The sequence below is a fragment of the Mauremys reevesii genome, linkage group 8 (assembly GCF_016161935.1).
Source record: "Mauremys reevesii isolate NIE-2019 linkage group 8, ASM1616193v1, whole genome shotgun sequence".
NCBI lineage: Eukaryota > Metazoa > Chordata > Testudines > Geoemydidae > Mauremys > Mauremys reevesii.
The window spans coordinates 13,915,356-13,931,196 of NC_052630.1; the positions used below are offsets into that span (position 1 = coordinate 13,915,356).

At 42.6% G+C, this 15,841-nt stretch overlaps 1 protein-coding gene across 4 annotated transcripts in view; it reads right to left on the reverse strand.

Moving 5' to 3' along the window:
- RAPGEF6 (Rap guanine nucleotide exchange factor 6) overlaps nt 1-6,814 on the reverse strand; it is a 230,410-nt gene extending 223,596 nt beyond the window's left edge. The window contains exons 1-2 of one of the 4 annotated variants that reach the window (XM_039486057.1): nt 6,287-6,814; nt 5,004-5,434 (exon numbers count right to left, since the gene is read on the reverse strand). In XM_039486057.1, the coding sequence (XP_039341991.1) occupies nt 5,004-5,072 (69 nt within the window). In that variant the 5' untranslated portion in view covers nt 5,073-5,434; nt 6,287-6,814. Of the gene's footprint in view, nt 1-5,003 lie in introns of all 4 variants that reach the window. The other 3 variants (XM_039486058.1, XM_039486060.1, XM_039486059.1) reach the window with 3 other exon arrangements.
- Between the last annotated feature and the right edge of the window lie 9,027 nt (nt 6,815-15,841).

The following is a 15,841-nucleotide window of genomic DNA, read 5'->3' on the forward strand; positions in this document are numbered from 1 at the left end:
AAGTCATCCAAAAATCTGTGCAAAAAGAGGGAACAGGGTCCATTGGAAAGAAGACAGTGAGAGCAAGGAAGGCTATTAGCATAAGTCACCTCATATTTAAGTTAATATTTTATCCTACCAGCTCAGACATTATCTTTAGCCATTAAGCAACTCTCCATCTACATAACACCATCACCACAGCTTTTGCATGGATCAGACAAGGTATTCAGGGACTCAAACAAGTAAGAGACCTTTAATGATGCTGCTTACGCTGATGTAAACACTCACATACCCGCAATTTGTTTGAACAAATGACAATTCTTTCATTTAAAATATCCTCAAACCACACTGTTCAATATATACATTAGTAACACATGTAAAATATATACATATATATTACATTGAAGAGCTAAGGCACTATAGGAAAGTACACCAAATACAATCTCCTCTGGTTGTAAAAGTTAAGGGTTCTGCATGTATAAACATTCCCCTATTTAACACCAAGCTATCAGTAGGATCACCATGCCTGGAGTATTAGAAGAACAGCAAATCCTTCCCTCAAGTTCTTTTATATACTCATATTTCAGAATATTAAAGTTTTTATACATATTTAAAATACTGTAAAGTAAATGTTTGTCTATTACAGACAAGGCTTTGTCAATGAACTGTCAGGTATCAGGGGCAAGATGGTTTCAATAACAAATCACACTATCTGAGGATCTGTCCCCATGACAATAAACTGTGTCACAATGCAAATAAGCTTCTGTGCTTAATCATTCTGTGACAACTCAGTGACTGATCACTCTTGGTCACATGACTTTCCCATCTCAGTCAAAACACAGGATAAAACAAGGTTCCAAGTAATATCTCATGTTCAGTAAAGTAAATCTAAGAATAGACTTTTAAAAGATTTTCCACAAAACAGAAAAAGCAGCAGCCTGCTTTGCTTCATACATGCAAATATTGCCATGAATATGGGATAAGTGGTCCATACTATCTTTAGGTTGGCAATACAAGCATGAGAAAGAGAGGAAAGAAAAGAATACCTTAGTATAACAGAACCACCAATACGAAGTATCTCCAGCAGATCATCAAAATAATTACTAATTTGATATCTCAAAAGCAGGTTATAATGTTTTTCACAAGGAAATTAAAATTATGAATTCATAAAGTACCTACTCAAACAGGAATCAAGTGTCTACATGTTAGTACACAAGTGACGTATATTAGATAATTAACAAGAATTGAAATGTTACCACAAGAATGAAATCTTGTTCCAGCACAGAGATTTACAGTCACAAGAATCTGCACTATCAGGAATGAAAACCTTGATCATGAGTTGAACACAATATGTTTCTACTATGTGACATCATCACAACAACAATAGGTTCTTGAAGTAGAGTAAGTTATATACACTTCACTAAAAACAGTAAAAAATGTTTTTTCTATTTCTATTTACAAAATATAAGAACAGTAACTCTATGGCAAAATTGCTAATTATCTTAATTTGGATGGTAAAGCCACTCATGCGTGAAAATTAACAAGCAGATTTGTTGTCTGTTAGATATGAGTTTTCCAAAGAGACTTTTCTGTATCAGTAATACCACTTATGACACAGAAGATTATGTGCTAACATATGAGGCTTCAATCTTGCAATATGGGCAGGCAGACAATGCACTTAATTTCAAATTCTGGGCCTACGAGAGAAATAGTTACACTGTAACTTCGATTTTTTTTTAAAAAAAATATTGATTAATAACACTATCAAGTTTAAATTTGGCATCAATTTTTTTTTAAAACAAGTTCTTATAAAATCAAGCCTAACAGAAGTGCTTCAACAATTTTAAAAAATTCTATGAAATCTGTTATTTAAAAAATGTGTACTGTTCAAAACACCAGCACTAAACCCACTAAGAAAGTGAAATAGATGTAACTGATTTTCATTGTCAATGCTGAAAGACATGAAAAATATAAAGAACATAGACCCCAGTCTTACAAAGATTTAAGCACACTTTAAGAATGAGTAGTCCCATTATGAAACAAGTGTATAAATCTTTACAGGATCAAGGTCAGTGACAAATTAACTAGTTGGGTATTTGTTTCTTTTACTTTTTAAAAATCACACCACCAAACCCTTCACCTGCGCATAGCTCTACTGTAATCAATGGGAATCCACAGAGGCCAGCCCAAAAGCAGGATCAGGGCCTTGGCATACTTACAGAATATGACTTAATTCAACAAGATTAATGTCATGTTTGGGTTAGTTTAAATTTATGTTTTTAGAAACATGGGGAGGGACAGCTCAGTGGTTTGAACATTAGCCTGCAAAACTCAGGGTTGTGAGTTCAATCCTTGAGAAGGCCACTTAGGGATCTGGGGCAAAAATTGGTCCTGCCTAGTCAAGGCAGGGGGCTGGACTTGATGACTTTTCAAGGTCCCTTCCAGTTCTAGGAGATTAGGTAATAATTGGAGATATACCAAACACATTATTCAAGATGCTTTTATACACTGCCCCTGAGAGTTCTGTAATAATCAGTGGTATCAAAAAAAAATAAATCTTGGGCTGAATATAAAAGAATATTTCAAATATTTTACTCTAGTACTGCAAGCAAAATAGTATTTACACCTTGCAGCAAAAGTCTGAAGCATTAAGTGCTCCCAAAAACAAACCTATGAAGCAACACAGCATGGCATACCAACTCATTTATTGTAAACAGGACCATTCAATGTAGATGCCTGCCCCTGGATACTAGAACTAGGTCTAAAACATAAAAATGGTCATACTAGGTCAGAACAATGGTCAATCTAGCCCAGTACCCTGTCTTCCAACAGTGGGCAATGCCAGATGCTTCAAAGGGAATGAAAATAACAGGGCGATTATCAAGTGATCCATCCCCTGTTGACTGGTCCCAGCATCTGGCACTCAGAGGCCTAGAGACACCCAGAGAAAGGGGTTACATTCCAGATCATTCTGGCCAATTACCAGGTATGGACCTATATTCTGTGACCTTATCTAATTATTTTTTGAACCCAGTTGTAGTTTTGGCTTTCACAACATCCCCTGGAAACAAGTTCCAGAGGTTGATAGTCTATACTTCCTTTTATTTGTATTAAGCTTGCTGCCTATTAATTTCATTGGATGACCCCTGATTCTTGTGTTAAATGAAAGGGTAAATAACACTTCCTTATTCATTTTCTTTGCACAATTAATAATCTTATAGACCTCCATCATATCCCCCTTTAGTTGCCTCTTTTCCAATCTGAACAGTCTCAGTCTTTTTAATTTCTCCTTATATGGAAGCTGTTCCATATCCTTAATCATTTTTGTTGCCCTTCTCTGTACCTTTTTCCAATCTTAATGTCTTTTTTGAGATGGGGTGACCAGAAATGCACACAGTATTCAAGGTGTGTGTGTCTCAGGATTTAGATAGTGGCATTATGATATTTACTGTCTTATTATCTATCCCTTCATAATGGTTCCTAACATGGTTAACTTTTTTGATTACTGCTGCACATTGAGCACATCGAGCAGATGTTTTCACAGAACTCTCTACAAAAGTCTCCAAGATCTCTTTCTTGAGCGACCACTTGGGGAGTTATCCCCATCATTTTGTAGCTATAGTTGGGATTATGTTTTCCAATATGTATTATTTTGCATTTATCAACACTGAATTTCATATGCCATTTTGTTGCTCAGTCACCCCGTTTTATGAGATCTCTTTGCAACTTTTCACAGTCTGCTTTGGACTTAACTATCTTGAGTAATTTTGTATAATCTGCAAACTCTGCCACCTCACTGTTCACCCATTTTCCAGATCATTTATGAATATACTGAACAACATTGGTCCCAGTACAGATCCGTGGGGGTCATCTAATGCTGCAAATCGTGAATGGAAGAAGGGAGAAGAACAACAAAGAGTTAGAGCAAGAAAAAAAAAAGTGACTGACCTACCAGACTAACAAACAACAACAAAAACGAACCCATAACAACATCCTATCCCTTACAGACAGTGCCTCACCATTAATTCTGACACCAGGAAGTAAGAGGAGAATAAATCTCCCAATGGAAGGTAAATATAAAAATTGGAAGGATGCACAAGTCTCTTAAAATGCATTAATCCTGTTTTTAATCACTGTCCCAGCTCAACACATTTCTAAAATGATCTCTGTATCAGTACTCTTTATGTAGCCTTTTGATAATTAGCTCACAGAGATCAGGCAGGACATTTCACTTTCCATGAAGTATCAAGGGAGAACAGATGTTTCCCCATCTCAGAAGGATTCAAACATGGGACTGGAGTGAATCTTTTCATAATGCTCTTCAACTCTTGATCACATAGAAATTGCAGTAAGGCAAAAAAGCAATGTAAGCAAACAAACCAAACCTCTCACTAATGAGCAAACAGTGTCAAAAATACATTCCATGGTGGAAATTAACATTCCATAATGCTGCTCTTCTACAGCCTGCTGATCCCCAAAATATGGTTGATTAGAAGCTAATTATTTTATTGGAACTCACTGTTTTAATGTAAATAGACAGTCCTGCAAATTTCTACTCTCCCACTCCCAGGGGAAGTTTCTTTTCAATAGGCATACAAAAACATATTTTTTTTAAATCTGCATTATGGTGTTGGTGAGTAGATTATGTCTGGACTGGTAATCCGTCATGACAGTTTTGCAAGACTGAAATAGGTATAATTTTTAAATGATGCACATCTGCCCCAAGCTCTATCTATCCCAATTAATTATTCTACTATCCATTTTGAAAATCATGATTTCACAAGCGCCTTGTGTCTCCTAAATGCATTACATGCTGATGAGTTTGAAAGGCCCTATTTTCCCCCAAAAAAAGTACTCACAGTGGGAGGAATATTTCCTGCTCATAATAAAAGTGTCAGTCCATGAGTGTCAGCACTGCAATTTTCACAAATGAAAAAAATATACCACTGAACTGCTGATCTGTCTGGTAACAGAAGAAAACGCAAGCAAAGAAACAAGTGAAAAGCAAATTAAAAATGCATTACCTCTTGAGTCCTTTCTGATGGTTTTTTTCGCAAAGCCTGTTTAATCTTGGGATCCACCGGAGAGGTCATTCTACTACTTTAATTCTCCAGTTATGAATTCCACAAAAATAGCTTATTACTTGGGGGGGGGGGGGTGAAGTGATCCCTTCCAGGTCAAAAGGAAAGCAATGGAAACTTCAAGTTTAGATTTTGTTGTAAGATTCTTTTTCAACCCCCTTCATTCCTCCCTGAATTTGGATGTAAACTTTGTGCCAGGCTTATGTTGTTCTTTTTAGCAGTCCAATGAAATCAGCAATCTGGCAAATAATAGATTTCCTCAATTAGATGGAGCTCAGTTCCTCTGGTGCATTTCCCCTTTGCTTCTGCAGCTTCCAAAGGGTGGAAACAAACATCCAAAATTTCCTTTCATCTCTCATGACATTCAGAAAAATCTTTGTGCAAAAAAAAGTAAAATGATGAAACAATAGCAGCAAAAGTTTCTTCAGTCACCCAAGAGGATAATCCAGGAGATGGGCGAATCTCATCACTCCATCAAACTCAATGAGGGGGAGGGTTGATTTTCAGGGAGATTCTGGGTGGTGGTTATTGATTTTTGGAAGGAGGACCAGTTGAGTGGCTTGGTGCATATGTTATTGGGGTTCGGGCTGTTAGAGGCAGGGTCCAGGTTTTGGAAGAGATAAGGTCAAATTTGCGTGTAACATAGGTTTAAGGGGGGAAGTGAAGGAAGTCAGGATTAAAGGAAGTGGTGAGTGGAGTCAGGCTAAAGGAAAAGCATGGGGGAGTAGCTGGGCCAGTCTAGGGTGGATTTGAAGGGCAAGGGTTGGAGAAGTGGGGTGAATTGGGGGCAAAGGGCTTCCGGGGGGAGGTTCAAAGAGAAGTGGACTGGAAGGATCCAGGAATTGGGGGTCAGTGATCAGGGGTTGGTGAGTCTGGGAAGGGGAGGGGTTCAGGAAAAGCTCAATCCCGGGGCGGGGGGTTAGTGAATAGGGGCCGGTCAGTCGGGAGAAGTAAGGTGCCAGTGATTATGGGCCAGTCACGGGTGGCGGCGGCCCGCGATGCAAGGCCGGAGGCGTCCGTGCGTGGGGGCCAGGGTCACTGACGAGGGGCCAGGAGGGTGTCAGGGACCAGGGGCCAGGGTCGCTCGGGGCGGGCCATGCGGAGGCTCCGGGGAGCTGCCAGTCGCGGCGCGGGGGTCTGGGGCTCAGGGACGCAGGATCCGTGGGGGGGGGGGAGGCCTGTGTAAGGGCGTTGCAGGGGGTTCCCGCTTCCCCCTAGCTGCTCACCAGGCGGCTGGCTCCCGCTCGGGGCTCCGGGCTCCCAGCTCAGCGGCAGCACATGGGGGAGACGGAGGCAGCCGCCACATGCTCCCCGCAGGCGACCCGGCTCCCCATGCCCGGGGACCCCTGGCAGCGTCCCAGTCCCTCCGGCGCCGGCGAACGTGAGGCGAAGTCTCGGGACGCGGGCGGGCGGGCTGGATGGAAGTTACCGGCCGGAGTTGGTCTCCCTCAGCCCGCCTGCTCGCAGGAGCCCTGGCTGACTAACTGTGAATCTCCTTCCATCCAATGAAGAAGGTGAGCGGGCGGGCGATTAGTGTCGCGCGCGGGGAAGAACCCAGACTATCCTTGGGGGCATACAGGCGGCCCACCGAGGATTCAACCTAACACGCCCCGAACGCAGTTCCCCCTGCTATGTACCTCGATTGGAAATTTGGCACCGACAAAAACTAGTGAAAGCGGGCGCTTAACACTCTGTATTAGCGAGAAGGGTGGAGGAAAGGGGGTGGACCCGGGCGTGGGGAAGGGGCGGTGATTGGGCGTGGTAGCGCCAGGTTCCGCCCTATCCCGGAGACTGAAGGAGGAGCTGAGATTCAAAGCTCCAAGTGGAAACATCGCGAGGCTTGATGCTCAAGGAGGGAGGGGTGTGCGCATGCGCAGTTGGAAAGGGCTAACGGGCGGGGCTGTGTTTTACGCTGACTCTGTAGCCGAAGAGGAACGCGGGGTTCCTGAGGCGGCACCGGGGGAGTGGGCGCGGGGTTCCCAGGAGTGGGGGATGAGGGAGCCCACGGCGCCGGGGCCGCCCTCTGCCGTGAGAGCGCGAGCGGCCCCGCCTGCGAGTCAAGTGCGGGCGCGTGAGACTGGCTCAAAAATCATGAGCGCTAAGCAGGGGCGGGGCGGTCGGGCTGTTTGTTAGTCGCCTGGCTCCGGGCGGTAAGAAAAGCGCCGCACACTGAGAGACTTGATAAGAAGGGGGCTTGTCTGCAGGGCAGCAGCGCTGTGGGTGGTGCCCGCTCCGCCTTATGTGTCAGTGACCCGCTGCAGGGGTCTCAAGCTTTTGTACCAGTGACCCCTTCACAGAACAAGCCTCTGAGTGCGACCCCCCCTTATCAATTAAAAACACGTTTTAATGTATTATTGTAAATGCTGGAGGCAAAGCAGGGTTTGGGGTGGAGGCTGACAGCTCATGACCCTCCATGTAATAACCTTGTGACCCCATAAGGGGTCCTGATGCCCAGTTTGAGAACCCCAGACCTACTGTTACCTTACAGACCAGGTCCACCCTAATCAGGGATCCTAGACTAACTCCACAGAAATCTGTTCAAACCATTGACTTGCAGCTGCCTCTGGGCAGTAACAGGAGTGTGACAGTAAGTTAGGATGTGCAATGAAGAATATTGTGTTTAATTAACGCTGCAAGGGAAAACTCAGAACACCACTACTCAATTTAGAATTAGGCAGCAGCCTTAAATTAAGGTACCCATGTCACTTAAAAGTGCTAGAAGATTTTTCACAAGCAACAATTTTTAAATAATTGGAGATATATCTATCTCCTAGAACTGGCAGGGACTTTGAAAGGTCATTGAGTCCAGCCCCCTGCCTTCACTAGCAGGACCAAGTACTGATTTTTGCCCTAGATCCCTAAGTGGCCTCCTCAAGGACTGAACTCACAACCCTGGGTTTAAGGAGGCAAATGCTCAAACCACTGAGCTGTCAAGTGTTCGTTGCTTTTTCATACAGTCTTATGATATTGTAATTTATTAAAACCAGAAGAGACAGCCAAGAGTAACTAGGATCAGTAGGAATGAAAGTCTACTTTAATTTGTGTATCTCATCGCACCTGTTAAGATTTTTTCTAACTCACAAAAACCTGATTTTGGTTACAACACAGATAATAACTGCTGCAGTTATTTCAGTAGCTTTTACAAAAAAAATCTTGAGAATTTTCAGCACAAGAGAAGTGAGTGGCATGATCTCATCTAGTTACTGGTATAAGGTACATGTCTCTACACAGTAAAAGTTACACAGGTTGAAGCTTTCACATGCGTAATGCTGGGGCTGGTTTTAAAGTATGTGGTCAAGTAGAAAGTTTATTCATAATGAAAAAGGGAAACTTTACTTCATTTTAAAGCACAAGTGTTTACTGCACATCATAATTTGCATTCATCCCAAAAGAAACAGAACAAAGCATAATATGTCATCTTTTTATGCTGAAAAACATATTGGGGAGAAGGATCAAGACCATCACAGGTGTTTTTCTAGAATGGGTTCTGCTCTAAGGTCAGATTCAGTCTTTAACCTCTGAGTCTACAAAGATAAGTTAACGCATGAAGAGATGCCCTTTGTCCTGCTAAAACAGCTTCTAACGGAAAAGGATATGTTCTTTCAGTTGTTCAGTTTCCATGGACTCTCGCAAAGCCATCCTCTAATATCATGCCTTTCAGCACCATGCACACACTGTAAAGTCTCAGTGTGGAAGACAGGTTCCTCACCGCTCCAACTAGAATATATATCAATTGCATACAAATTGCAATTAATTCTGTACATTTCTGTGTACATTTCTTGTTGCCTGTACATTTTTACTACAGCCTGGCAATTTGGTTCCTCTGTTTCCTAAATGCACAAGTATATTATGGCTCAGTAAGCTGAGAACATTGTTTTTATGATGATTTAACTTTGAAAATTCCCTTGAGAGGTTAATTCAAGTGATTGTTATTGGTTAAGCATGAACAGTGTGCTCAATACTCTTCAAAACCCAAGTATCTACATGTTCTCTGCCCCCAGCAATTTACAATCAAAGAGCAGGTCTGCACTACAAACTTGCACAGCTGTGCCACTGTAGCACTTCTGTTGAAGATAGGGTAAGTTGATGTGAGAAAGCTCTTCCATCGGCTTAATAACTCCAGCTCTGCGAGAGGCGGTAGCTATGTCAGCGGGAGAAGCTCTTCTGCCAGTGTAGTGCTGTCTACACAGAACGTTAAGGTAGATATAAACTACGTCGCTCAGGGTTGTTGATTTCTCACATCCCAAGTGACATAGTTATACCAAAGTGTGGAGTGTAGACCTGGCCTGAATAACAGACAAAGTGTTTTGGGAGACCCAAAGGGAGGAGTTGCTTTAAATACAGTTTTAACATACATTCGTGTGTTGGATGCATTGTTTACTGTTAGTGGGAATGTCTGAACTGTAGGTGTAAGGCAATCACAATAGCTTTTGCATTTTCATGTGATTTTTGCCCCTGCAAAGTTTAGCCTTTTTATGAAATGTCACAGCTGGTTTTTGTATCAAATTCACTTTTTGTCATATTTGGATGTGAAAGTTAATCTTTGTATGAATAAAAATTTGAAATTCAAAATTTCAAACTAAAGTTGTTCCAGAAACTGTAAAATTTCACCATTATTTCCATAAAATAAAAACTTTGTGAAAAGCTCCAATCGATTTTGAGACTTGCAAATTCCACCAATAATATTTCCACACTGCCCTAATGTTTATCCCCTCTGGGGCTAAATTCAGCACCTCAGTTGTGCTCCCAGCTCTTTTAGTCAGAGAAGCCGGAGACTGCAAATCAAACCTATATCACCTAGATGCCAGTGTCCTATATTCAACTTAAATCAATTATAAAGTTTATCTTTAGTCTGCAGACCATAAAAAGCCCCTGATCTTGCAATGAGCTTTGTGCAGACAGATCTCGGTGTCTACATTCTGCACCATTGTTGTCAATGAGTTTGTGTCTGGATGTGGGAGTCCACCTACATGCAGCTCACGGCAGGATTGGGGCCTAAGTGATGAGATAATTTCAAAATAAAAACACATTGAAATAAGATCAAACCAAGTTCCACTAAGGAAATAGATTATAACAAAAAGTGATATAAGCAAAGAAATTCACACAGTAGTATCTATCCTTGTATAGGCAGATTTGGGGGTCACCTAACCCTTTTACTTGAGTTTCAATGCAAAGTAGAGTATGAAATATAGGATTCAAGAATTAAAATGAATGAGACTATTGCAACATAAAACTTTTACAACTAAAAAAGCTTTCCTTTTTTAAACAGTTTTAAAATGACATTGCTTTCCACACACAGATTTTGCCAGAAGTGTAAGACTAGAAAGCCATTTACATCCCAACAATTATAGAAATAAATATTAAAGCTGAAGAACAGTTTGGTTGTAATCAGCTACAACACCAAACTGAAAAAAAAAAAAGACCTAGCAATGTTTTACATATGGGGTATATAAGGAGAATTCATGCTTTATCTTAAATTGTGATGTTCCCTGTCACACATCCTTAACTTTCTCTAATGTGAGTGCTAGTGTGAACGTACTAGGAATACAACAAGTACTAAGATTGAAGGGCCTTGAGACCACATTAACATGCAAGGAGACAAGGATGACAAGTTGTAGCTGCTCACTGAAAAAAAAACAAAAACCAAATATCTCTGGCATGGAATGATTAAGCAAATCATACATGTCTTACAGTTTGACAGAAAGAAACATAGCTTTTTACAGTGCAAGCAGTTTACAAAATGTCGATAGGAAAGGCATCTATGGGAATAGATGGAATTTATGAAAAACATGGTTATGGTTAATTCTTATTTCTAATCTGTGATCCAACTATTAAATCATTTGGTTGATATTGCTTGTAGAATAAGAAAGGAGAATTTTCACTTACGATCCAAAAAAAGTTAGAAATGATTTATTAAAGCAAACATTACATGACTAGATTCACTTACTGACACTCCTAACAAAACAGTGACTATCCAGGAACACAGCACATCTGAAAGGTTCCAGTGTGAAGGCTGTGGAAATTGCAGTCCTTATGTACAGTGGTAGTGCCTTTCCCACCTCTGTTCTTCCCCCCAACACAAACCATTTTCCTTCCAACCCAACCTGAAGAGATCAACTCTATAAAGTATTGTATTGTGATGAATCACTCAACTGGCATGCCAACTATAATTGTATTGGAGATCTAAGCGTCTGCCCATTAGGTACTAGACTAAGGTCACCAACCTGCCATCCAACTATCAAACTATATCAAATTTGAAAAGGTGAATTTAGTAGTTAAAGGTCCATTACCAATTCCCTGAATCACCTTGTTTGCCTCCAAGCAGATTTCAGTATGCAGAATTCTAACTAGTGTAGGAAACAGAGCAGGAACTGACAAGTGCTTTGACAATAGCTATAAAACACTAATCTAAAATATAATCAGCTGCCATCCTCAAAGCTGAAAAACAATGAAAGAACTGCTGTCCTAAGCAGAGGTATGCATACAATAATTAAGCAGTTCCGTGTCTTTTGTTTGAAATGGGTTCATAATAAAGCTCGCTACTTTAAAATTCTTGTGCCGTTTTCCTTGTTTATTTTACAAAGCCTATGATATTTTGTGGCTCCCTCAGTACTTTGACAAAAAAGCATATGGGTCTGTTTAGATATCCGAGGTACCCATCAACAGAATACAGATGTCCACTTTCTGGTGAGGAGGAGGGTGGAAAAGTATTGACAAGAAACATTCTGTTGACTACATTGTTTGCCTTGCCTTTGCCATTAAAATCAAGGTTCTCTAGCAAGTATATTTTCTTGAATTGTTCGCTGGACACCCTTGGCTTTTGTTCTTATAACCATCAGGAAAGAGAGAGAAAGGATTTGGCATGTATAAACATTAAAAAATAGCATTCCTGTTCCACAGGTAACACTGCTCATCACTTATAATTCAGTAGCCAAAAACCAACACATCCCCTACTCTAAGCTGCAGCATCCCTTCTAGTCACTCATGGGCCTCCCTTAAGAAGAGCAATTCCCAGTGGTGCCAAATTAGGAGATGATTTTATAAGTATCCCAACTTTTGTGAATAGTAGCTGTTATATAGCTGCTCAGGAGAGAGGATGCAGTGTTAATTGAATAATGATTTAGAAAGGCAGGAAGCCAAACACATGTTCTACCTATTACCACCATTGTGGTTATCCAGGACATTTATACATAGATAGCACTTCAGCTGATTCTGTTAATCTGTCAAAAGAACTGGGTACACCATGTGGTGAACTTCCTCACCGAAGAGTCAGTCAAAACAGAATTCTGTCCAAAAATCAAGAGCTCTTTTCCAGTAGCTCCAACAGAACCAAAGTGATGTAATTGGAATAACTCCTCTACGCATGACAATAAGAAGAAAAAAACATCAGAATAACTGTAATAAACCACCTTCCTGAGAATGAATAACTAACCGCTGACATAACGTTTCTCTGGTGCAATGGATTACCTTTTCTACTTTTTGGGGGGAAATACAAAGTACCAACAAAACATTTGAACAAGAAGCAAAGCTGCAATATGCTTTTAAATGATAGTTTGGAGCAGGGAGTGGTGTTAAATGATATCTTGTACCAGTGGTTACTCTTTTGGTATCTGATAAGGGTACATACATTTTGCAATTCCCATTTTCTCTTCTCTTTAGTAATGGAAATATATGCTAGACTGGAGGGAATAACCAAGGGACCGTCAGTGCTGCTGCAAGATATTTCTTGCCACTTTTGGGGAATCTATATTCGTACCTTTGCTCACTGCTTTCCTCAACGCCCTCCACCATACAAACCAAAAAGAAATTAGAACTCAGATAACCAGCTGGCAGAATAGGAGAGAAAGCAAAAGTGAACTTGTCTATGCAGAAGCCAAGGAGGTCAGTTCTAGTAGCTAGTGGAGCTGCTGCAATGCTCCTGCTTCTGTTACATTATACATATATAAATAGATTATAGATAGATAGATAAAAATACATTGCTTAATTACACAAACAAGTAAAATGATTTTGTAGACTGAGTACAGAGCTGGGAGCCAAGAACTCCTAACTCACTGTATGGTCTTGGGAAAGTTATGTAGGCCAAAATTTTCAAAAGCAGATTCTGATTTGGAGTGTTAGACTTGGACACCGACTCTAGAATTGATTCTCAGAGGTGCTGAGTACACACAGGTCCAGGGCCGGCTTTAGCAAGTGCAGGGCCCGATTTGAACAGTTTCAACGGGGCCCCAGCAGGGATGACTGAAAAAAAAAAAAGGACACACAAAAAAAAACACGTGGGGCTTGTACTCACCGGGCAGCGCTCCTAGTATTCAGAGGCAGGTCCTTCACTCACTCCGGGTCTTCGACAGCACTGAAGGACCTGCCGCTGAAGTGCTGCCGAAGACCCGGAGTGCCACCGGGTGAGTAAAAATTAAAAACGAGCCTCTATACAGGAAAGGGATTCTCGGCCAGGTGCCCACCCTAGCGGCCTTCACCCTAACCCTAACTCCAAGTGCCCTACCCTTAGGAACGCTAACCCTAGGGCGGGAAGCCCTACCCATAGGAACCCTAACCCTAGGGCGGGAAGACCTACCCACACGAACCTTGACCCTAGCTCCAAATGCCCTACCCATAGGAACGCTAACCCTAGCTCCAGGTGCCCTACCCTTAGCAACCCTAACTCTAGGGCGGGAATTCCTACCCATAGGAACCCTAACCTTAGCTCCAAGTACCATACCCATAGGAACCCTAACCCTAGCTCCAGGTGCCCTACCCTTAGCAACCCTAACTCTAGGGCGGGGCGCCCTACCCATAGGAACCCTAACCCTAGCTCCAAGTGCCCTACCCATAGAAACCCTAACCCTAGCTCCAAGTGCCTTACCCATAGGAACCCTAACCCTAGTTCCAAGTGCCCTACCCATAGGAACCCTAACAATAGGGCGGGAAACCCTACCCATGGGAAACCCAGCCCTAGCTCTAAGTGCCCTACCCAAATGAACCCTAACCCTGACTCCAATTGTCCTACCGATAGGAACCCTAACCGTAAGCCAGGGCGCAATACCCATAGCAACCCTAACCCTAGCTCCAAGTGCCCTACCCTTAGGAACACTAACCCTAGGGCGGATAGCCCTACCCATAGGAACCCTAACCTTAGCTCGAAGTGTCCTACCGATAGGAACCCTAACCCTAGGGGGGGGCACAATACCCATAGGAACCCTAAACCTAGGGCGGGGTGCCCTAGCCATAGGAACCCTAACTCGATCTGCAAGTGCCCTACTCTTAGAAACCCTAACCCTAGGGCGGGAAGCTGTACCCATAGGAGCCCTAACCCTGGCTCCAAGTGCCCTACCGATAGGAACCTTAACCCTAGCTCCAAGTGCTCTACCCTTAGGAATCCTAACCCTAGGGTGGAAAGCCCTACCCATAGGAACCCTAACCCAAGCTCCAAGTGCCCTACCCTTAGGAAGCCTAACTCTAGGGCGGGAAGCCCTACCCATAGGAACCCTAACTCTAGCTCCAAGTGCCCTACCCATAGGAACCCTATCCCTAGCTCCAGGTGCCCTACCCTTAGCAACCCTAACTCTAGGGCGGGAATTCCTACCCATAGGAACCCTAACTCTAGCTCCAAGTGCCCTACCCATAGGAACCCTATCCCTAGCTCCAAGTCCCCTACCCTTAGGAAGCCTAACTCTAGGGCGGGAAGCCCTACCCATAGAAACCCTAACCCTAGCTCCAAGTACCCTACCCATATGAAACCTAATCCTGTCTCCAAGTACCCTACCCTTAGGAACCCTAACCCTAGGGCGGGGTGCCCTACCTATAGGAATCCTAAACCTAGGGCAGGGTGCCCTACCCTTAGGAATCCTTACCCTTAGGCGGGAAGCCCTTCTCATAGTAACCCTAACCCTAACTTCAAGTGCCCTAACCATAGGAACCCTAACCTTAGTTCCATGTGCCCTTCCCTTAGGAACCCTAACCCTAGAGTGAGAAGCCTGACTCATAGGAACCCTAACCCTAGGGTGGGGCGCCCTACCCTTAGAAACCCTAACACTAGCTCCAAGTTCCCTACCCTTAGGAACTCTAACCCTAGGGCAAGGTGCCCTAACCAGAGGAACTCTAACCCTAGCTCCAAGTGCCCTACCCATAGGAACCCTAACACTAGCTCCAAGTGCCCTACGCTTAGGAACCCTATCCCTAGGGCTGGGCACCCTACCCACAGGTCCCATTAACTTTGATTGGATTGTCAGCACTCAGCTTCTTCAAAAACTCAAGCCCTAGCTGTCTTAATTTGGGTACCGGAAAATTGAAGCCACCCTGGGGTCTTAGATAGGATCCACTGATATTGTCTATCTTCTCTTGGTGACATAAATCCTTCTTATTTTCTATTATCTGTACTACAGCTTTTACTGGTACTCAAGAAGTAATGAGCTATTTAGTTGAGGGAGGGATAGCTCAGTGGTTTTAGCATTGGCCTACTAAACCCAGGGTTGTGATTTCAATTTTTGAGGGGAACTAGGAATTTGTCCTGCTTTGAACAGGGGGGTTGGACTAGATGACCTCCTGAGGTCCCTTCCAACCCTGATATTCTATTATATCATGTGCTCATGCCTGGGTGAGGTATGAAAATAACAGGCAGCACAACTAAACTATTAAAATCTCAATCCAAAGGGTCTAGTTTTCATGTGCAGAAACATACTGCTCACATGATGCCAATAGAACAGAGCAAGTTGCCTTTCAGCATGCAAAATAGTGTTTATTTTTAACTCTTAAAAAAAAATCTGCAACTGACTTTTCTTCCATTT